The sequence below is a fragment of the Mirounga leonina genome, unplaced genomic scaffold, assembly GCF_011800145.1.
Source record: "Mirounga leonina isolate KUSES-001 unplaced genomic scaffold, KU_Mleo_1.0 Mir_129, whole genome shotgun sequence".
NCBI classification, from domain to species: Eukaryota; Metazoa; Chordata; class Mammalia; order Carnivora; family Phocidae; genus Mirounga; species Mirounga leonina.
In genome coordinates this window covers 41617902-41640759 of record NW_023270323.1, presented here as the reverse complement: position 1 = coordinate 41640759, position 22858 = coordinate 41617902, and the positions used below count along the sequence as shown (strand labels likewise).

Sequence of the window (22858 nt, the reverse complement as noted above, 5' to 3'; positions counted from 1 at the left end):
ATTTTACATGAATGGACTACTCTGTCAGTGTCATTGCTATACCTTCCTTTTGCCACTATAACTTTATTAAACACTATCCCAACTCTAGACTATGTACTTTACAGACATTAACTCAGTTAATCCTACCATTAAGGTATCAGTATTTACATTTTACGGAGGAGGAGACTAAGGCTGATCCCCAGACCTTCCCCTCCTGTGTACCTCCATACGGCACCATTCATACAGAACACACGGCATATGGTGCCCCCTAATGCTGTGCTACGTAACCTGCCCATCTCATCTGGCTGGCAATCCAGAAAACCAGGATCCTGACTTCAGAGCCCGAACTGTGAACCACAGTGCCTCTTTTAGAGGTAACTCGTGGTGAGCAATTAAAGCCTTATTCTTAGCATTTTTAATATTAGTAATAAAATTCAGCCTGGGAAACTAACCCAAGAATTTTGTCTTTGGTCTGTCACTTTACCTTTGGTCACAGTCACAAGGCAGAAACACCCTGACTGGCTAAAAAGAAATAGAAGGCTAGAAACCTCCCTTCTGACACAGAAAGACAAATACTGCATGATCTCACTCTATGTGGAATCTAAAATAGTCAAATTCATAGCAGCAGAGAGAGTGGCGGTTGCCAGGGACAGGGAGGAGGGGTAAATGGGGAGATGTTGGTCAGAGGGTACAAAGTTTCAGTTAAGCAACATGAATGAGTTCTGGAAATCTAATGTACAGCACGGTGACTACAGTTAACAGTACTGTATTGTATACTTGAAATTTGCTACGAGGGTAGGTCCTAAGTGCTCACACACGGGAAGGAAAGAAGAAGGAAGGAAGGAGGGAAGGAGGGAAGGAAGGAAGGGGGAGGGGGAAGGGGGAAGGGGGAAGGACGGAAGGAGGGAAGGAGGGAAGGAAAGGAAGGGAAAAAGAAAGAAAATGCTAATTATGTGAAGTCATGGATACGTTAATCACTCAACTGAGATCATCTCATAATGTACACATATATCAAAACATCAAGTTGTACATCTTAAATATACACAATTCCTATGTGTCAACTGCACCTCACTAAAGCTGACAAAACATTTTATTTTTTACCAACCACCAAAGCAATGGCAGGAAACTGTAATGTTGAATAGTAAGCATGACTAAAAGCCCAGAATTATGCTGTGGCAAAAAAACATGCCAGCTTACCTGAAATGGATATTTATTTTGGCAGGGAATAACACCCTCATCATTCTTCACTATTTCCACACACTTGATTTTTGAAACATCAATAAATCCCTTTCTGTATTTTTTCTGTTAAAAGAAAAACAAAGGGAGGCAATCATAACAAGAAAAAATGTTATTAATAGAAATATTTGTTAATGAAATCACTGATTCAAAATACTACAGTTTTCTTAATAATTACCTAAATCATGTTTCCATTTATTGTCAAAACTGTTCAAAATACTAACATTGTGAGAACTGTAATAAAATAATAATATTATTATATAAAAAGTAATTATTTCTGTTTATTTCTAAAGACGAAATTTTCCTATCCTTGCCCCCAAAACACTTTTTTGCCCCTAAAACTCCCTTTTATTGTCACCTTCCCCTTTCAGACATATATCTTTTCAATTTCTTCAACATCTTGTTGACAGCACTCCATCCCCACTCCCTCACCCCACCAAAATAGCATCAAAGACCAAACCAAGCAAAACTCCAGGTACTTGAGGGGGCACTCAGTCAGTTACACCTCTGACTCTCGGTTTCAGCTCAGGTCATGATCTCAGGACTGTGAGAGCAAGCCCCACATAAGGCTCGGTGCTCAGCATGGAGTCTGCTTGAGATTCTTTCCCTCTCCTTCTGCCCCTGCCCCCTGCGTATGCGCTCTCCCTCTCTCTCTTTCTCTCTCTCTCCCTCCCTAGCTCTAAAACAAATAAATAAAAAATAAAAATAACCTTTAAAAAAAAAAAAGAACTCCAGGTACTTGAACAAAGATGCAAACTCTAGCCAGTTACTTTTTTCTCCTGCAACACAGATAACTCAGGAGGATTTGAGGTGGACTTAAGGTATTCGCATAAAACTTCCATTCAGATTCTATTGTTGGATATTCTACTCTATTTCTCTATTCCCCTCTCTCTTTCTGCTCACTGAACTTCTGCCTGCAGCAATTAACTAAGGACACATCAGGACCTCCCTCCACCCTGAAGCATAGTAATCTCATACCCGAAAATTCATCAAAGGGAAAAATCTAAAAGAAAACAAAGTAGCATGTGCTAACATAAGTTGATAAAATACACCCATTAAAAACCATTACAAATACAATGTAGAAATAAAAAAGGTTCACTGAATAATACTAACTGATATATTCCACACAAAAAGCTGTATAAAGACTTAAGTTATCTTTGGGAAGAGGATGGTAGATATTCATATGATAAAGAATAGAAGGAAAAGCAGAGAAATGAAGAACACTGTAATATTTGGGGTGACCCAGCTACCTCCTGGCTCTGGTCATTCAAAATTGCTTCACTGAATATTCTAAAATTGTCCTCTGGTCACAACCTTTGAGCCCCCTGTCCTGCTCTCAGGAACCTGCTCTGCATTTTTACTGTCACCATAAGACTTTCAGACCTGCCCACTTTCCCAGGCCACCAGCTCCCATCTGACAGCTGACTAGACTCTTCTGGAGGTCATTTCACCATAGTATCTTCTTTCTTCTCTCTCTTCCCTCTCTCCCCCAACCCCTTCATGAGTCCTACATATCTCTTGACAATTTGTCAGTGACCAGTTCTATCTACACCCACCCTATTCCTTCATACCTGGCTGCAGAAAGTCAACGATAATCCTAATTTCTTCTCTATGCTTCCCCAGGCCTTGACTGCGGCTCCTCACCTCCTTTGAGAGAACCCGGTGGCCTCCATGGAGAACACCAGTCTTATCAGAACTACAAACCTTTCCCATTCCCTTCATCCCAGGAGACGTGCTCCCTCACTGCTTTATGAAGAAGAGAACAGCCTTCCCACGAGCACACCCTCCAACTTCTTCCCTCTGGAAATCAAAAGCATTCTAAGATTTATCTTTTTTTTCTTCTCTTTCATCCTGTCTCTTGGAGAAGTTAAGGATACTGCAGCTCAGACAGGTTAAATATATTCATCAAGGACCCCAACTGACCCCAAAGCCCAGTGGCCCCTGGGATAACCAGGCTGCAAACAAGTAACAGCATTAATGCAGCTAAGTCCCCAAGCGGGGCAACAAGGATTCCGAGCATGGACTAAGCTTCAGCCAGGGTAGACAGAAGAACATTATCCCCAGCCGTGCTTTTTTGAGGAACTTCCTTCTACCTATAGACACATTCGGGCCTCTCCCATCCATACCAAGAACCCTTCTTCTGGCCCTGCTATTGCCCTCGCTTTCCTCTTCCCTTCCTGAAAGAGAAGATGCTTACATCCTCAGCCTTCATTTCCTTCCCGCCCACTCCTCCTCCTTAGCCACTTGCCAACTACATCCACCTCACCACAGCCTGCTAAGCTGGTATCAAAAATGTCACCAGGGACCAAACCCAACAGTCTTTCCTCAACTGTCATCCACTCACACCTTTATGAGGCATCTGAAAGTGCCACCACTCTCTTCTCCCTGAGTGGCCTTGACTTTGGGTCATCCTGGTTTTTCCTACTCTCCCTTCCCTTCAGGGTTCCACAGACAACACCTGTCCTGTGTCAGCAACTGTGTCAAGGAGCACAAGGTCAAGATCAGGGAAGCTTGGGGCGCCTGGGTGGCTCAGTTGGTTAAGATCAGGGAAGCTCACTTCCTGAGCAGACAGCTCAACTGTTATGCCATTCAATCCTCACAAACTCTGTGAAGTAAACATGACCAGACACATTGTACAGAGAGAAGAATCAAAAATTACTTGCCCAAGACAGACAGTATTTATGAAACTGTATATTAAAAAGATGCTCATGGACACAGAGGAGTTGAAGCTTCAATGCCAATTCTGGAAGAGAAATTCTGGGATGTGACAGGGAGGAACTGAATGGCACATGACAGGGAAGGAGGAGAAGCACATACGAAGAAAAACATAATCCAGAATGACCTCAGTTGCCTCATATGTAAAATGGGAATAATAACAGCTATGAGAATTAAATGAGTTGTATTTGCCAAGTGCTTAGAATAGTGTCTGGCCTAGAATATGATATCAGTAAGTGTTGGCTACATAAAATAAATAAGTAGCAAAAAAAATTTAAAAAAGACCAGTGTGGCTGAAGCACAGGGTGCTTGAGGCAGGATGGAAAGATGAGCAGGGCCAGCCCGTAAAGAACCTGCTGCACAGTGGTAAGAGGTCTGGTCAGACAGAGCCACCTGCCCTGTTCCTGAGGCCTGTGACAGTTAATGGGTGGAAGAAATTGCCAGAGCACCATCCTCCTATTAACAAGTCACACATGTTCACTGTAGAAACCTTAGTAAATACTAACAGCACAAAGAGAATCAAATGACCCTTAATCTCCCAACCTTGGAGAAAATCACTATTGACATCATGGCATTCTCCCGACATTGGTCTCAGGGGTCATTTACCACCTGCCAGCTCTCTTAGCCCTTGAGCAGGAGGCTATATATGGTCTGTTTCCAAGATACCCACCTCCACCCACCACCTGCCCCTGCTATTAAATGCAGCTGTTAAATGCAGGTCAATCTATACCGGAAAATTTAGGATAGCCTGTATACTGGGTTGACTTATGCCCCCTAAATTCATGTTCTGGGACATACAATCTATTCATGTACTGTACGAATATTGGGGCTTGCAGATAAAGGTTCAAATATAAGCTGCTCATGCATGATTTTATCTAGCCCACCAGCAAACGCTGATCAGACACCAAGCACAGCATTGTGTGTTGTAGCTGCAAAATTATGCAAGGGGGGGCGCCTGGGTGGCTCAGTTGGTTAAGCGACTGCCTTCAGCTCAGGTCATGATCCTGGAGTCCCGGGATCGAGTCCCGCATCGGGCTCCCTGCTCGGCAGGGAGTCTGCTTCTCCCTCTGACCCTCCCGACCCTCCCCCCTCTCATGCTCTCTCTCTCTCAGTCTCTCTCTCAAATAAATAAATAAAAAATCTTTAAAAAAAAAATTATGCAAGGGGTTTGGGGGTCTCCCTAAGAGGAGTTCACAATAATATATTGGGTGGAAGGAGAAGAAGGGAATGATTCACAATCAGAAAATGATGAACTCATGTGAACTCATGGTGTTTACAGAGTGGGGCACGGACTGGACCAGAAGCAGCTGAGGAAGTTTCAGGGAGGAAGTACCGCTTTGATTTGGTTTCTAAAGGGTAAGTAGGAGTTTTCTTATAAAGTAGAGAAAAAAATTCCAGGCAGCAGAGACAACAAAGCGCTCATTTAGGCAACAGGAAAAAATTCATGTGGCTCGGAGTGGTTCAGGGGAAGTGTAGGAAATGACACCAAAAAGGTTATTTGGGACCAAATTAGGAAGATGCCTATATGCCAGACTTAGGAGTTTGGAAGAAGTGCTGTACTGGGGTTTGCTTTTGAAATCGTTAATTATTAATGGCAGGGGGATGAATGGATAGACAGGGAGGCTGGCCAGGAGCCTGCTGCAGTCGTTCAGGTGAGGGATGACAAGGTCATGAATCCAGTCGATGGCAGTAAATCAGGTGAGGAAAGCAGGGATGCCAGAACATTAGAAGAGAGAGTCCACATAACTCTGGCATCAATTAAATGTGGGGATTAAGAGAGAGGAAGGAGTTAGGAAACCTCAGGGATTTTGAGTCTGAGTGACCAGTAGACACCAACACCATGAATCACCACAGGGAACACAGAAGAATCAGGTTTGAGATAATGTTGGGAAATGTTTTTTGAGTTGACTATTGGACAACCCACTGGAAATGTTTGAAGGGAATTGACAATATGAGGCTCGTACTCAGCAATGCTTATCACTTTCTTTATAGTAAAGAGAATTCTGCCTTTCTCAACACATATGTTGTGTATATATAGTAGAATCTTATTCTAGCCACATCTCAGGGAACCCTAGGAGATCAGGCAAGGTCGAGGAAGAGACTTGCCATAGGGAACCCTAAGAGTTACTGAAAGAGCCATGTGCCTGCCCCCTTAACACCTGGTCTTTGCACTCTGGTGAATCAAGAGTTAACACTGAGAAGGGACATAGAACATATAGTTTTTTCTCCATTCAGACTATTTAACATTTCTTCAATAGGAAAATTACTTCATGATTACTGAAGTATGCTATACATTATTGTTACTATTGTGGCCCAAGGAGAAATATCCAAGGTCATTATATGTTTCATGTGAAGTTTCCCTTTTATTTCTACAGGCTTCACCCTGCCCACCAAACTGAAAATCACAATTAAGCCAAGACATCACCTTACTCATGTTTGAGTCATCCAAGCTGAAAAATCTACCTGGCACTTAGCAGATGTTCATTAAACAGTGTGCTGAGCCAGTCTGCAAAGAAGTATGCATGACACTCTGTGTGTATGTGCGTGTGTGCGTGTGGGTGTGGGTGTAACACAGGATATGTATCTCTCCTCTCTTGCATATACTCTATATACTCTACCAAGCTTGAAAATGAGTTAAGTATTTGCCATTTTACACATTTCTAAACCAGCACAAATGGGGAAACTAGATCTAGATGAACTATAACTTGCTTAAAACTCCGTATCAACTGAATGGCAGAACTGGGAGGTAAATGCAAGAGATCCTATCCCCCAGGAAGTCTTTCAAGGTACCCTGTTTTCCTTTAATTTCCAGAATACTCAGTATTTTAAGAATATCAATATCAATCCTAAATTAATGAAGTAACATTTTTTCTAAACGTATACAAGCATTTGTTGGCCCCAGGTAAATGTGGGAAGTCAGCCATTTATCTTCAGGACACCCTGTGTCCTCCTTCTACACCCTACTCCCCAGGCCTCTGAGTCCCCATTAGGCACAGTGAAAGACCTACCATAATTTTCCTCCAATATTGCAAATGATCCCTCCCCTTTTCCCCATCACAGCTTTTATTCCTAATGTGGCTATCCCCAGCTGCATGCCACAGAAGAAACTTGCTGGATGAAATCACCCTTGCATTGCAATAGGATCTCAGGAAGGGGGCAGGAGCTGTGGAAACAGGGCGACCCTGTGTCCAGACTCTGCTTTGCCACTTAGAAGGTGTATGGCCTAGGGCAAGTTCTGTCCCCTCCCTCTCAGTTCCCTTGTCTGCAGGACAGGACACTACTATTCATTCTGCTAAGCTTTCAAGCAGCAATAAAGATAACGCACACAGGTACTTAGCACAGTGTCTGGCATATGAAGTCGCTCCCTAAATGCAGCATTTGCTATTAATTAGTTTTCACAACAACCCTGGGAAGTTGTTATGAAACTGATCATATGAGCAGTTACAAGACCGGCTAAGAGGCTAAGCCACAGATTGAACCCAGAGCTCTCAAAAACACTAAAGCGTTTACCTGACTCCAGGTCTCTCAAGCTGTAATATTTTTGGACTCTTATAAAAAATAAAATTATCTTATGTCAACATCTAACACTTGTAGAGCACTCACTATGAATCAGGCACTATGTGAACCTCTGCACGTGGATGACTCAATGAACCTTCACAGCATTGTATGAGAACTCTTGTCATCCCATTTAACAGATGAAGAAATCAAGGCTTAAAGGGTATAATTAACCACCAAAAGTCCCACAATAAACCGGGATTTGAACTCGTCTAATTCCAATCTTGAATTCTTAAGTGGCACACACACTTGAGTAACTTGGTATCACTTAACTAAGGACACACATAAAATGAGTGGAAATTTCTAATGCTTATACCTCTTAATACCTATAAGACAAAAGCTAGTTCACAAATTAAACACAAATGAAATTATATAAAAAATAAGATTTACATGAACGTTACCTGAATGTGATGGATGGGTGTTTGCTGGAGTTGAATTTCTGTCCCTAAGCCAGTTCTTTTGCAACCTACAAGCTTGCATTACTGTGGGCTATGGGACAATCACTTCCACCCTTTCTCTCAATTTCAACTACAGGGAACCTCTGCTTTTGTACATACAGCACCATGCTAGCATTAGGCCTCCATCTGGCACACTAAATTGTTCAGTGTTCGATCAGCCACTTTCTTTCTCAATAGGCCACAACAATTAAAACATCTTAAATGTAAACCCAGAGATGGGAAATGGGCTGCTGACATGGCACATTCAGTGACAAGGAACTACCCAAAAAATATAGACAAAAAGTGTGTGTGTATACCCATATATGTAACATATAATATACATATGTATGGACACACAGGTTATATTTCTGGGGGAGTTGTGTAAAATATTGCCATCAAACTAAGAACAGAAAATTCAAAATTCCTAGAACCTGCAGTCCTCGGCAGATGCGTAGCACCAAAGTTGCTGTTAACATTCACTGCATTCCATCAGGACAGTTCCTTCATTCAGCCATATTCATCAAGATGGATTTCTACCTCCCCCTACCACCAGCAAGGCACAGATACCAAAGAACCACAATGGAGATAAACAAGTTCAAAATGTCTAGGTGTTAAGGAGTTTACAACCAGACATTTGCTGAGGTTAAGGAGAAGAACAGTAATTGTTTACAATGAAAGTTCAGATGGGTCAATACTACACAGCTAAAGAGTTCCAGTCAATTCTTAAAAAGAAAAGGAAAGAAAATGACGCAGTCTACTAAAGATCTCCAACAAGCCAAAGGCCTATTTTATTCATGAGGGTAGTTCTTTTCCCTTTCCACTCAGGACACAGTTCAAAGAATGGGCCTAAGTGCAGCAAGACACATTAATTATGACAAACAAGTCCCCAAGATGGGTTTGGCGGGGGGTTTTGTGGATATTGAGAACAATTTTGATGTAGACCTCTCTGGCATCAGGAGAAGTAGAATACATAAAATTCAAAGGCATTTCCAACTTGATGGTGGTATGATAAAATGCCCCTCTTCACCAAGGGCTGAATTCTAGTGAAAAATGAAAGAAAGTAAAAACAAAAACTTGGCATCCTAACCTTTCTTCCTCCCTTTTCAACAACTTATAATAATAATTGACATAGGTGATTTACATTTTGTAGAGTGCTTTTACACTACAAAAAAATAACCCCCAAAACAACAAACAACAACAAAACCCCAGCATTTTTACATAAAGAAGCCAGCAGTTACATAAACATGGTTCAGTTATGGTTTTTAACATAATATCCAGCATAAAAACAGGATATTGAAAAACTGCTATAAATTATAAGGAATCTGAAGGCAGAAAATTCCATTTCTGAACTCACAGAATGTAAGATAATGCTAATATAGACAAGCATAAGGTTTCTGGAGATACTTTTTTCACTGTATTTAAAAAGTTTTTTCTTGGGGCACCTGGGTGGCTCAGTCGGTTAAGCGACTGCCTTCGGCTCAGGTCATGATCCCAGGGTCCTGGGATTGAGCCCCGCATCGGGCTCCCTGCTCGGCAGGAAGCCTGCTTCTCCTTCTCCCACTCCCCCTGCTTGTGTTCCCTCTCTCGCTGTGTCTCTCTCTGTCAAATAAATAAATAAAATCTTAAAAAAAAAAAAAAAAAAAAAAGTTTTTTCTTGAGTAACCATTCCCTCTTAGGACTTTTCTATACTTCTGGCAACCCTTCCCCAAATCCCCCTTGTGGCCCAAAAACACTTCTAAAAACTATTACCAGATATGTTTATCACAGTTGAAAGCAAAACTTACTAACACGTGTTTTGAAATAAGTCTAAAAGGGATTTACCTAGTTTAATTTTTAAAATTAGGGTGCCTGGGTGGCTCAGTGACTGCCTTCGGGCTCAGGTCATGATCCTGGGGTCCTGGGATCGAGTCCCACATCGGGCTTCCCTTGCTCTGCGGGGAGCCTGCTTCTCTCTCTGCCTCTGCCTGCCATTCCCCCTGCTTGTGCTCTCTCTGTCAAATAAAGAAATAAAATCTTAAAAAAATAAAATAAAATTAGTAAAAATTAGAATGAGTTAGGTAGAAATAAATGTATATGGATCCTTCATAAATTTCATGTAACAGACTTCCAAATTCAAGGAATTCCAGACTTAATAAATTCAATCCAAAGATTACAAATCCTTTGGAGCCGAGACGATGCCAGTGAGCTCGGATTGCCACGTTTTCTTCTTCCCGGGTGCCCATCTCTGCTGTATTTTTTCACCGTCATGCATTTAGGTGAGGGCACAGGAATGAACTTTAGCCAAGGGAGTGCAGGTGGAAGTGATGTTAAGACCACTTCCTGTCCTCTAAAACCTTGCATACCATCTCCCATGGTCCATCTCCTCCTTTGTGATCCAGCTGGATGAGAAAGTCCAGTGGAAGGGTCAGAAGACCCCAAGACAATGGCGTGCTAATGGGTATAAAATTTGTTTTTGGGGAGGCACCTGGGTGGCTCAGCTGGTTAAGCATCTGACTCTTGATTTCGGCTCAGGTCATGATCTCGGGGTCCTGGGCTCGAGCCCTGCATGTGGCTCCACGCTCAGCCAGGAGCCTGCTTGAGATTCTCTCTCTCCCTTTCCCTCTGCCCCTCACCCAGAGCATGCTTACGCTCTCTCTTTCTCAAATAATAAATAAATAAATCTTAAAAAAAAAGATTTCTTTTTGGGTTGATGAATATGTTCTAAAATTGATTGCAGTGATAGTTGCACGACTCTGTGAACCTACTAAAAATCACTGAATTACAGAATTTAAGTAGGTGAATTATATCTCAATAAAGCTCTTCTTAAGGGCGCGTGGGTGGCTCAGTTGTTAAGCGTCTGCCTTTGGCTCAGGTCATGATCCCAGGGTCCTGGGATCGAGCCCCGCATCGGGCTCCCTGCTCAGTGAGGATCCTGCTTCTCCCTCTCCCACTCCCCCTGCTTGTGTTCCCTCTCTCGCTGTGTCTCTCTGTCAAATAAATAAATAAAATCTTTAAAAAAAAAAAAAGCTCTTCTTAAATAAAAACAAAAAAGACAACAGAGCCACTATATGCAAGGTGCTTAGATTCCTGAATCAAAAGTATAGGGTAGTTGTATGTAATGTAAGTAAGAAATAAACTCTTTATTGTGTTAAGGCATTGGGTTTGGGGGACTGCATGTTACAGCAGTTAGCTACCTTTTAAAACACCTTCTAGAATAAGAAGATCCCACATCTCAGGTACTTAATACTTCAGATTCCCTATCCATAAAGGAAACATGTTGAACTAAATCAGTGTTTCCCAAAGTAAGCTATGGTGGTATCTGAGGTGGCTTTAGGTGGAACTTGGACAGACATTTGTTTTTATTGTATTTAGTTTCATGGTTACCTTTTATTTGGACTTATAATATATAAATAAAATATAATAATATATTATTTCCATTTACTGAGGGATACAGTTTCCTTTCAAGATTAAATGTATTTATGGAAAAAAAGACATGAAATTATTTACAGGAAACATTAAGCATAAGACAGTACTATACAGATGGCACATACATATGCCAAAATCATGTAAGTAGGATGCACAATGGCTGAAGTTTGGACAACACTGAGTTAAATTATCTCTTCGTTTCCAATGCTAACATTCCTTGATTTCTGTTATTTTGTACTTATTACTGTAATCCTCCAACACCGGGCCTGCCTGGTATACCTCCCGCTCCATGAGTTAAGAGTACACTGGGGGTTGGGGCACCTGGGTGGCTCAGTCGGTTAAGCGACTGCGTTCGGCTCAGGTCATGATCCCAGGGTCCTGGGATCGAGTCCCACATCGGGCTCCCTGCTCAGAGGGGAAGTCTGCCTTTCCCTCTCCATCTACCTCTCCCCCTGCTCATGCTCTCTCTCTCCCTCTCAAATAAATAATTTTTTTTTTTTAAAGAGTACACTGGGGGGCGCCTGGGTGGCTCAGTCAGTTAAGTGACTGCCTTCGGCTCAGGTCATGATCCCAGGGTCCTGGGATCGAGTCCCACATTGGGCTCCCTGCTCCACGGGGAGCCTACTTCTCTCCCTCTCTCCCACTCCCCCGGCTTGTGTTCCCTCTCTCACTGTGTCTCTCTCTTTCAAATAAATAAATAAAACCTTTAAAAAAAATTATCAAAAATCTGGAAGCGATCCTTCCAGTTTAAAAAAATAAAAATAAATAAAAAAAATAAAAGAGTACACTGGGGTTATTGACTTGTTATGACAAGATCAATCGACAGGTATACATTCAGCTAAAACCCCATGACTGTGACACATAATAATTCTCAGCTACCTGAGGCACCTGGGTGGCTCAGTTGGTTAAGCGTCTGACTGTTGGTTTTGGCTCAGGTCATGATCTCAAGGTGGTGAAATAGAGCCCCACATCAGGCTCCACACTCAGCAGGAAGTCTGCTTAGGATTCTTTCCCTCTGCCCCTCCACCCACTCACACTCCCGTGCACGCTCTCTCTCTCTCTCTCTCTAAAATAAATAAATCTCAGGTCCCTCTCTCCTTAAAAATACACATTCCCGCACAATTCCCGAATGCTTACTTGTTCCTACCCCACCTAGTTTCAATATTCCTTACTGATAAGATACAGAAAATGCAGCAAGAGAGAATGGGTTTTTACAGCAACATTTGAATTCTGGGGCAGACCTCTCACTTGGACACATTTACTGCTAAGACTGGTGTATAGGTATACATTTTTCTGGGCAGTAAGAATTTATATGAAACTCGGTGTTGAGATTTGGGCTCTGAATCTGATGGCTTAGGTATGAAATGATGAGACTTTCTGGGTGAATAATTGAGTAATAAACACAATAATAGGTTATTTGAATAATAAACATATTTGAATAATAGACACACTAATAGGTTAACACTTATACAGCACTATGTGCCAGGTACTGTCCCATGAACTTACATAAATGAACTCATTTATGCCTTCTAATAACCATTATACCACTCCATCTCTCCAAAAATGTCAAGAGCACAACACTGGAAAATCAGGAACTGGGTCACAAAGGCAGAAGGGGCTCTCATATGGCAGATCTGTCAGAGAGGACAGCCCATGGCCAGCACCTAGTATATGACATGCCGTATGTCTACCACACTGAGCTAGATATCATGAGATTCAGGGTGCTTACCACCACTACATACTTTAATATTTAGGTGTGCAAGCATAATATCATGGAAATACTTCATTTCTCTTGACTATTTTCCTATAATTTGAGTATATATGCTGATATCTGGAGCCTTCTTTCATACAGTCTGAAATAACAGGTAAGTGTTTATCAGACTATAACCATGAATTTTCCAGTTTTTAAAACATAAATTAATTGTATTAATTGCCATACCTAAACACTAACCCACCATGGAGCCTCCTTTTAAAAAAAATAGAAGCCCAGAGTCACCATACACTAGATTCTGATTATTTTATTACTTCAGATTAACAAAACTCTTTTACTCTCATAATGTTCTTCCCAGGTTCATGTGAAATCTTACTGGGGGATGAATTTCTCTGTAACTCCAGGATTTCCAGCTAGAGAGATGTCCGAGACCTCTTTAGCAAGAACTAAGAAATACAGGATACGGGATACACTTCCCACCTGCAGAGACCTTACAATCTAGGTAGTAAATAAGACAGACAGACACACACACACACACACACACACACACACCCCATTTTGATGCCTTACCAGGACCAATGAGGGTTCTCAACCAATACTTATTTTAAATGTCAGGCAAGAAATAGAAGAGTCATCACAAATAAAGCATTATCTTGGGTCTGTTGGATCTGCAGAATGCCAGAGAGCCACAAATTCCAGAGACAATGTGGTGGTTCCACTGCTAGAGAAAAGGGGACTGGATATTTCTGTCTATCTGAGAACTCTGCCTAACAGAAGATAATCAGAAACAGATTGGCCAATGAAAATGATGAGAAGAGTATAAAAAGTGGCTTTAAATATAAAGTCAGAAGTTATGGGGCACTTGGGTGGCTCAGTCGATTAAGCGACCGACTCTTGATTTCGGCTCAGGTCATGACCTCAGGGTCGTGAGATGGAGTTCTACATGGGGCTCCACGCTCAGCGAGGAGTCTGTTTCTCTCCCTCTGCCTGTCCCCACCCTCCTGCTTGCACGCACACTCCCTCTAAAAAATAAATAAATAAATCTTTAAAAAATAATAAAAATAAAGTCAGAAGTTCTTAGGGAAGAAACTTGTCAAGTTGATCAAAACTTCCAGGGAAATTTACGTGAATAATGTGTGCAACAAGTGAGAACCCTGCTAGAATCTCTTTATTAACTTACTGACCATGCCACAATGTGTTGAGTGCAGTCTTAATGTTTTGACAGAGCACAGCCAATGCATCGTACTGGCTGAGAGCACAGCTTCCGTGTCAGGCAAACCTGTGTTTAAATGCAGGCTCCATGGCCCCATGCAAATTAACCAACCTCTTCTAGTCTCCATTTCCTCATCTGTAAAATGAAGATATTAAAATAACTCAACCTAGATTATCATGAGGATTAATTGTGGTAACTCATAAAGCACTCAGCACAGTATCTGGCCTAATGTAATCATGAATATAAGTTTAGTTTAGAATATTTTTTGCCTTTAAAAATTAGATTTCTAAAATTTTTCAGCATTGAAGCTTTTTTCCCCACATAGAGTCTAATTTCGTTACAGAGTTCAATAAGAAAGAAGGATTTAATTTTGAATATTTTACTGGCTTTTACATTATTTCTTTAGAAAACATAACAGTATTTCTTCACTTTCTTCATTGAGGAATTCAGTAAATATTCCAAGAACTCAAAAAATATAGGAGTAGACAAATAAGTTTTGACTATAGTGCATAAAATACTGCAGAACACACAGGGAAACAGGATAATAGCAGAACTACTCTTTCTCTTGAAACAAAATAATGTTTTAAGTAGCTATTTTTAAAAATAAGTTAGCCTTACCTATTAATTACCATAGAAATGTAGGAAAAGTCCAACAACTACTTAGGACAATAATTGCTGGGCATCTACTCTATGCTAGACAACATGCTAAGCACAAGAGATACAGAGATTAAAAAATGCAGCCATTATATTTACCCAAGATAAATGAAGGCATCTGACCATATAAAGATGTGTACAAGAATATTCGTAGCAGCTTATTTCTAATAGCTGAAAACTGGAAACAATCCAAATGTCCATCAAGAGGTGAATGGATACACAAATAGGGGTATATCCATACAATGGAATACTATTTGTAATAAAAAATACAATATTGACACAACAAAATAGATGTATTTCAAAATAATCTGCTGAGTGAAAGAAGCCAGCTTAAAAAGAGTACATGCTATATGACTTTGTTTATTCTACAATACTAGTACATGCAAACTGATCTCTAGCGTCAAAAATCAGATCAGTAATACCTAGGGATAATGGGAATAAAAGGAGAGGTATGAATCACAGAGGGGCACAAGGAAGCTTTTGGGGATGATGGATATGTTCATTATTTTATTACAGCGACGGTTTCACAGGTGTGTACATATATCAAAACTTATTAAATAATACAATTTAAATATATGCAGTTTATTGTATATTGATTATGCCTCAATAAAACTTAAGAAAATATGTTTCCTGCCCTCAGGGAACTTGAAATCTGGGAAGACTTAGAAACTATGAAATTCTCTGCTAGAATAATTTAGTGTTCTAAATCATAGATTAAAAAAGAAAAACTAGGGGCGCCTGGTGGCTCAGTTGGTTAAGCACCTGCCTTCAGCTCAGGTCATGATCCCAGGGTCTTGGGATCGAGTCCCACATTGGGCTCCCTGCTCGGAGGGAAGCCTGCTTGTCCCTCTCCCTCTGCCACTCCCCTGCTTGTGCTTGCTTTTACTCTCTCTCTCTCTCTCAAATAAATAAATAAAATCTTTTAAAAAATAAAAGAAAAACCAACAAATACAACCAAAGAGAAAAATAGGTACAAAGATTTAGCAAAACAACTTCACTTTATAATGGGCCAGAAGTAGGCAATCAATCAGCTCTCATTTAAATGAAGGCTCTAGGGCGCCTGGGTGGCTCAGTTGGTTAAGCGACTGCCTTCGGCTCAGGTCATGATCCTGGAGTCCCTGGATCGAGTCCCGCATCCGGCTCCCTGCTCGGCAGGGAGTCTGCTTCTCCCTCTGACCCTCCTGACCCTCCCGACCCTCCCCCCTCTCATGTGCTCTCTCTCTCTCAAATAAATAAATAAAAATCTTTTAAAAAAATAAAATAAAATAAATGAAGGCTCTACCTTAGCATTTATTCCAATTTAGAAACAACTCATCCATCTACACAATTCATCCAGCATTAAATGTATTTCTGGTAGAGAAGTAAGATTAATTTTACACCTTCCCCCAGAGTCGGTGCCTGGTCCTACCCTCTTCTTTCTTCCTTTCTCATTACTCCCTTCCTTGAGGCGGGCGTGATGGAGGCCACCAAGTGGGAGCTCAGAGGGGACAGACATACTGCCTCCCCAGCACCCCCGACAAGGCTGGCATATGAGAGCCCGGCACGGAGCAGGTGCTCGCTGATTCTGTTCAGTAAGTCAGCGAACGAATGAGGACCTGCATGGACAGGAAGGGCTTCAGCTAAGCAGAGAGCAGGGCTTCCTTGGGTTTAATTTCACATTATTCGGTCAGAACCACCACTTGACTATACTGTTTCAGAGAAGAATTTGGCTGCTTTTATCTTTGCCGCTGCTCTCTCAGAAACATGCCATTCTTGTGGGTGTAGGCATGCCCAGATCGCTGGGATCGAAGACACCCTGCTTCCTCGGCCCCCCTGTTCCACTCCACTCAAGGGTATGGCTGCACCAGTGGACATCCAATAAGCAGAGTACAGGTCACGTTACAACCGTCGGAGACACCCGTAACCACTGGCAAGGGATCCCTCCTCAACCACAGACGGCAATCACTGGATATGTCACTGCAAATCGGCCTGCTTTCTGGTTTTTTTAAGCAGCAAAAGAGAAGGAAGGCTCTATAACCAGGTTTCGTTCTTGCATCTCTATGGTTAACACTGACTAGTTGCACTGCGCTTTAGTACTAGGGATTCTGAGTGCCGTGGCGGGGGGGGGGGGGGGGGGGGGGGCTCTGCGGCAGACATATCACGTGTGCAGGCTTTTTTTAGTGACACTTTATCAATCTTTATGAAAGGGGAAATACCTAGAATCACACAAACCTGATCTCTTATTAAGAGGAACTCAGGAGAGAGAAGCTTTGTGAGTTTCAGATGGGTGAGAGCTGCAGACAGCTAACAGGGCAGGATAGAAAGTGTAATTTCCGGGATAGGTGGGTGGCCGTGGCAACTGGTAAACACACAGGGCACACTCTGTGGCTTTCTGCATGTGGTCCAGACCTGTAACCACAGCACGAGGGGCACAATTCCCCCTCCTACCCCTAGCATCAGCCCAATGGCCTGATGAAGTGATGACTGGTAAAAGGACAGCTCTGGGAGCGGGAAGCCCTGTGGCAACTGCCCCCCCAGCCTCGCACCAGGAGGCCGGCCTGTGCCTGAGAGGCAGGACTGCATTTCTGGACAGATGAAAAGTTGGGAGGCTCACAGCCCCTCTAGAACCTCACACCTCCTCACTGCCCACTGCTGACCAGTTCCTCCACTGAGAAAAGCCCCTCTCTCTGCCAATCTGACATGAGTGGAGGGCAGAGATGCAAGCATACCAGTATGAACTCAAAACACGAATTATTTAAAACTGACCCGAGCTTTGCTAGGGTTTTGCGAAAGGAGAACATTAACTCGGTCTTTAAATAAACTTCTACAGGAACTCCCTACACTTCTCTAGTTCTATCATTCAGAGGATCACACTGCAGGCTGTTTTCTAAATACCTCCAAAATATGAAGCTACATATAATGGCAGCCTTTCCCCAAGGGCCAGCCCCCCCCCCCCTTTCTCCCCCCATCGAAGACCATCAGCCACGCTGGGAACAATGCCTTCCTTTTGCTTCTACCCAAGCCTGGGGGTGGGGATGGGAGTGAGGAAGATGGGGAGGGAGGTGGAGGAGAGGGTGAGAGGAAGGAAGATGGGGAGGGAGGTAGGGGGGCGGGGAGGAAGCACCACTAGAACAAGGGCAAGAAAGAGAAAATGTGAGACTTAGTGCAACGTCTCTAGTAAGAGAAGAGGAATTGTCCATAACTGTCCCCTCAGAAAGATACTCAAAGAAAAACACAGAATGGCCTCATTACGTGTTCCATGGGTTTCTGTGGGCCTGATGGGTACTCACCATTCCTTTACTGTGGTTTCTATAGGAATAGTCACTTCATGTTGCAAATAATTTACAGAAAACTTTTGTAATACAACCTCTCAACTGGGAACCTTCTATAGATAATATTACTTTTCAAACAATGTCTTCCACTGACTGGGTGCTTGATGATGTCAAGGAAGCTCTGTTGATATGTTCTGGGTGACAGCATTAAGGTTCTATGTAAGATGAGTACCCCCTGTCTTCTGGAGATGGGTACTGAAGCATCTGTAGAAGAAACAACACGACTTCTGTGAAGTAATAGGAGCGGGCAGGATTTTCTACATGATGATGGAGGTGGGGTGAAGTGTGAGTCAGGGTCAGGTGGCTGGGTGCTGGGTATATGGGGGTCACTGTGCTACTCTATCTACTCTTGAATACACTTGAAATTTTCTGTAGTAAAAGGCAAAAAAAATACTCTCTCCATCACATTTTTTAAAGCCTTTTTTTTTTTAAAGTGGGTTCCACGTAGGGCCTAAACTCACGACCCTGAGATCAAGACCGGAGCTGAAATCAAGAGTCAGATGCTTAACCGACTAAGCCACCCAGGCACACCTACATTTTTAAAAATCCTGATCAAAGTTGTAGGATCTACTTACAAAAAATGTTTTGTGAGAACGTAAAAAGCGTAATTAATTACAGAACTGCTGACCCTTCCGAAGTAATGAGTTGTGTAGCATCTGCATTTTACAACTGAGTAAATGGGGCGCTGAGGTCAAACAACTGACCAAGAACAAATGAAGATACACAAGTCCAGGCTGCCCTGCCATGCTCTTCATTGGCTCTCACCGCTGGGGGTCATCAAACTCTTCATCCCCTCCTAGTTTGCTATCGCTAATGCAATTAACTCTCAGATACTCTGGCCTAAGCTAATCCATGTTGCAACATACATTCTAAGAGATGCTCTTCAACGCCAAATACAAGATCCCCATGGCCCAAATAGCCAATCTACTCTCTGCGAGCCCACCAGCACCTGCAATGGGGACAATATCTGTTGGGTTTTCTCTTCCTCATTCCCTCACCTCCCTTCTGGAAGAGCAGAAGAACATCACAGCACCTATCCAGCAACCAGCCTTGGAAGGCTTTCGAGGAACACTAGGAGTTACCATAGTAACTCTGGCGAGTATATCTGAAACGTCCATATTACCATGCACAGGCTTTTAAGTGGATTCAGAAAGAGAGGTAGCTTTTCGCATCAATTCACCAAGATAATATATCAAACCATAAGAAACTGTAAGTCCAAAAGGATCAAATATGGTAATTTCTGATTGTTCAGCTTAATACATTTTGTATATTTAGTACGTTTTGGTCCTGCTCACATACCTCACACTCTGAAATACAAACTGTCTGTACTGCTCCTAACTTCTACTTAATCATAACCGCAGTTATGATTTGTGGGGCTCTTGGTAGGTACCCGATGCCCATAACAGATGGAACAATGCATGAGAATGGGAGCAGTGCCCACCTGGTGTGATCACCACCAGCACCCGGCACGGTCAGAACCCAGTCTATAATTAGTACTGATGACCCAGGAAAATGTTGGAATTTTTAAGTTAGCCAAATTTTAAATATCAGACAGTTCATCCGGAAAAATAACAGCTCTTTTAAATCGTACACTATTTTGGTCACCAACTTGATAGCCCTTTCCCTGTTGCGTGTTTCATAGCTATCAGGACTGTGAACTTCGCAATTTATAAATTTTTATTCCCAGTTACGAAAGGAAGCAGGTCACACTGAATAGTTTATGTCCCTAAATCAAGGAGTCTTATATGGCCCATAGACAAGATAATAAATAAAGTCAGGAACTAACTGAAGTAGCCCCACATCTTCTATTGTCTACCTTACACCACCTTACCTTTTCACTCTTCTGGACATTTATGTAGCATCTGCTCTCACCCTCAGGAATTTCCAAGTGACTGGGAAGAAATGATTGCTCATAAGGCAATATGGAAAGTTCTTCATTGAACAAAATGCAGTGGCACATAAACGAAGAAGAGGTTAATTCTTCCAGAAAAAGAGTCAGATAAGGTTGCACCAAAGAGGTGCCTCTTCAAACAGAGCCTTAAATCATGAATAAGAGTTTTCCCAGCAAAGAAAGGAGAGAAGATTTTACAAAAGAGAGCATCACAAGCAAAGGCCTGTAGTTGCAAAAGAGCATGGGAGGTTTCAGGACTGCAAGCATGTCAGTGTGTGGTGTGTTCTGATGCACTCAGGGGCAGGCGGAAGAGGCAGGAGAGAGGAAATTGAGAAGCCGAGTCAGGATCATATTATGAATGGCTCTGTATGTAGTGCTAAGGAGTTGCATTATTAATCTTCCAGGCAATGAGGAACTGTGGCCTGAAGGGACTATATTTTAACATGCAAGGGTCCCTGCTGCTAAAGACAGAAAGCTGAGTCTGGCTCTGTTACTCGGTGTGCAAAAAGATGAACCACTTTATTTGTTTTACATATCCTGTATCTCCTTAGGCTAGGAACCAGCAGGATTCTGTAACAGAGCTCTTATTGCTTAAGAGCAAAGACTCTGCAACCAGACTGCCTGAGTCTGACTCTGCCACTTAACTTGCTGTGTCTCCTTGAACAAGTTACTTAACTGCTTTGTGCTTCCGTTTCTTTAGCGATAGAATGGGAATGAATGACAGCAAATAACTTCATACATTGGTTGTAAGAATTTAAAAAGTCACATCATGTTAAGCTCTTGGAACAAAACTGACAAATGGTAAGTGCTCGATAAATTTAGCTATTAATATTTTTTTCAAAACTATATAAACCCTTAGGGAAAATAAAAGCAAAAGCCACTAGAGTTTTGTTTCAAGAAAGTCCCTCATACCCACCTTCTAGACTCCAAGAAAGATCTGAGAATGATGTCAAATTTGACTTATAAAATAAAATGACATGAATGAGATTCTTCCTTGGGCCTTGACAAATATCAGCACCCTAAAATTACAGGACACAATGGAACTGACCAGTATCTATCAATAACTACTCTTTCCAACCAGAAAAAAAGATTAACCTTTACTTCACTGGTTTTACAATTCTGTTTTTAAGAAGGATGGTTGCTGCTTCATGTGACTGTATATTTTTACCCTTTGAAGCTGTTATTTTAGTTCTGTCTTACAGTATGAAACCAATACTGAATCAGCAAGCGACTATATTGGCACTTCCTCTCTATGTTAGAAACAGTTAAATCTCTGGTAACTCACAGCCTTAAGACACAACAGCAGAGAGCACATCTGGTCAAAATTTGGTCAGTTTCTCTTCCTAAGAGAGGATAATAGTCGTATTACAAAAACACACTTTTACCAGTTTGTTAGGCTTTCTTAAAGACTAATTTGTGGTCTGGTGAACATAGAGATCAATATAGTCTGATCCTTATGTAAATACACATGTAGCTAGCCAGAAAGTTTCACAAAATTACCCAGAAACAGTGCCATGTAAGGGTTCAGAGCTTGAGAATCAGACAGCTGGGCTGGGTTGCTCTACCATGTACTGACCGCTCTGTGACCTTGAGCAAGGTGTTCAACCTCTCAGCCCTTCAGTTTCCTTCGCTATAAAATGGGAATGATGACTGTATCTTCCTTACAAAGTTAACAGGATTGCAGTTAATGATTATGAAGCACATAGGACCTTGCATGACACATGGTAAACACTATGGAAGATTTTGTAAATTAAAAAAGAAAAAAGGCTTACAAAAGGCTCCAAAGCCCTTCTCCTCCTAAGACCAAAAAGCAGTATTTTCACTATGCAAAGGGATGTGCATTCAGGATGACCAGGAAGTGACAGAATGTTCTCCATTGTCTCTGCTTTTAAAGTAGAAATATTTTCCTTCTTCGGGTATTTTTTAACCAATCAGAAAAATTTGTAATATTCCCATCTGCCAGATACTCACATACAAATGGCCTTGCAGGATAGGTATTTTCTCCTTTCCAGAAAAAGAAAATGAGACTCAGAGAGTTTTATCAACTGCCTGATTTCACACCTAGTAAATAACAGATCAGGATTCACAGCAGATCTGTCTGGCTTCAAAGCCCACTGCACATCCCCTCAGGAAGCTGCCTCCTTGTAGGATAAATAGCACTAAATAGACTAGATCTGGTGATTTCAGATTTACTTCTCTAACCCCAACGTCTTACTTGCGCCTGATTCTGAGTATCTGACTACCTAATGGATACCTCTCCTTATGTCTTTCTTTAATATCTTTAGCATGATTCAAAATAAATCCATCATATACATCCTTGAACCTGAATCCCATTCAGTCATTCAACAACCATTTATTACTTGCCACAGGTTGCTAAGCAATGCCTTCACCTGCCTTGTGAAGTTTACAGATCAGAGAAAGACTGAAAAAAAATCATTGTACCAATAACTTGTTAGAGATAGGTGGTACAAAGTAAAAGTGAAAGACGATGTTATACAGGGAAAGCGAATCTAAACTGGAAGATCAGAGACACTGTACTGAGGAAGTGACATTTAAGCTGAAACCTGAAGAAGATGTCCAGCCAGTCGAGGGAGGGGAACATGGATTCTAGACAGAGACACAGCAAAAGTATATGCTGTAGAGATGGAAAGGAGCTGGATGCCTTCAAGGAACAGAGAGACTGCTGAGCTGGAAGGTTGGACGGAGGAACGGAAGGAATTGCAGATTCACGGAGACAGGAGGGCAGGCTGC

At 41.9% G+C, this 22858-nt stretch overlaps 1 protein-coding gene across 3 annotated transcripts in view; it reads right to left on the bottom strand.

Moving 5' to 3' along the window:
- TEC (tec protein tyrosine kinase) overlaps positions 1-22858 on the bottom strand; it is a 137518-nt gene that overhangs the window by 34985 nt on the left and 79675 nt on the right. For all 3 annotated transcript variants that reach the window (XM_035005022.1, XM_035005024.1, XM_035005023.1), the window contains exon 3: positions 1177-1281. In XM_035005022.1, coding sequence (XP_034860913.1) covers positions 1177-1281 — 105 coding nt within the window. The remainder of the gene's footprint in view (positions 1-1176; positions 1282-22858) is intronic.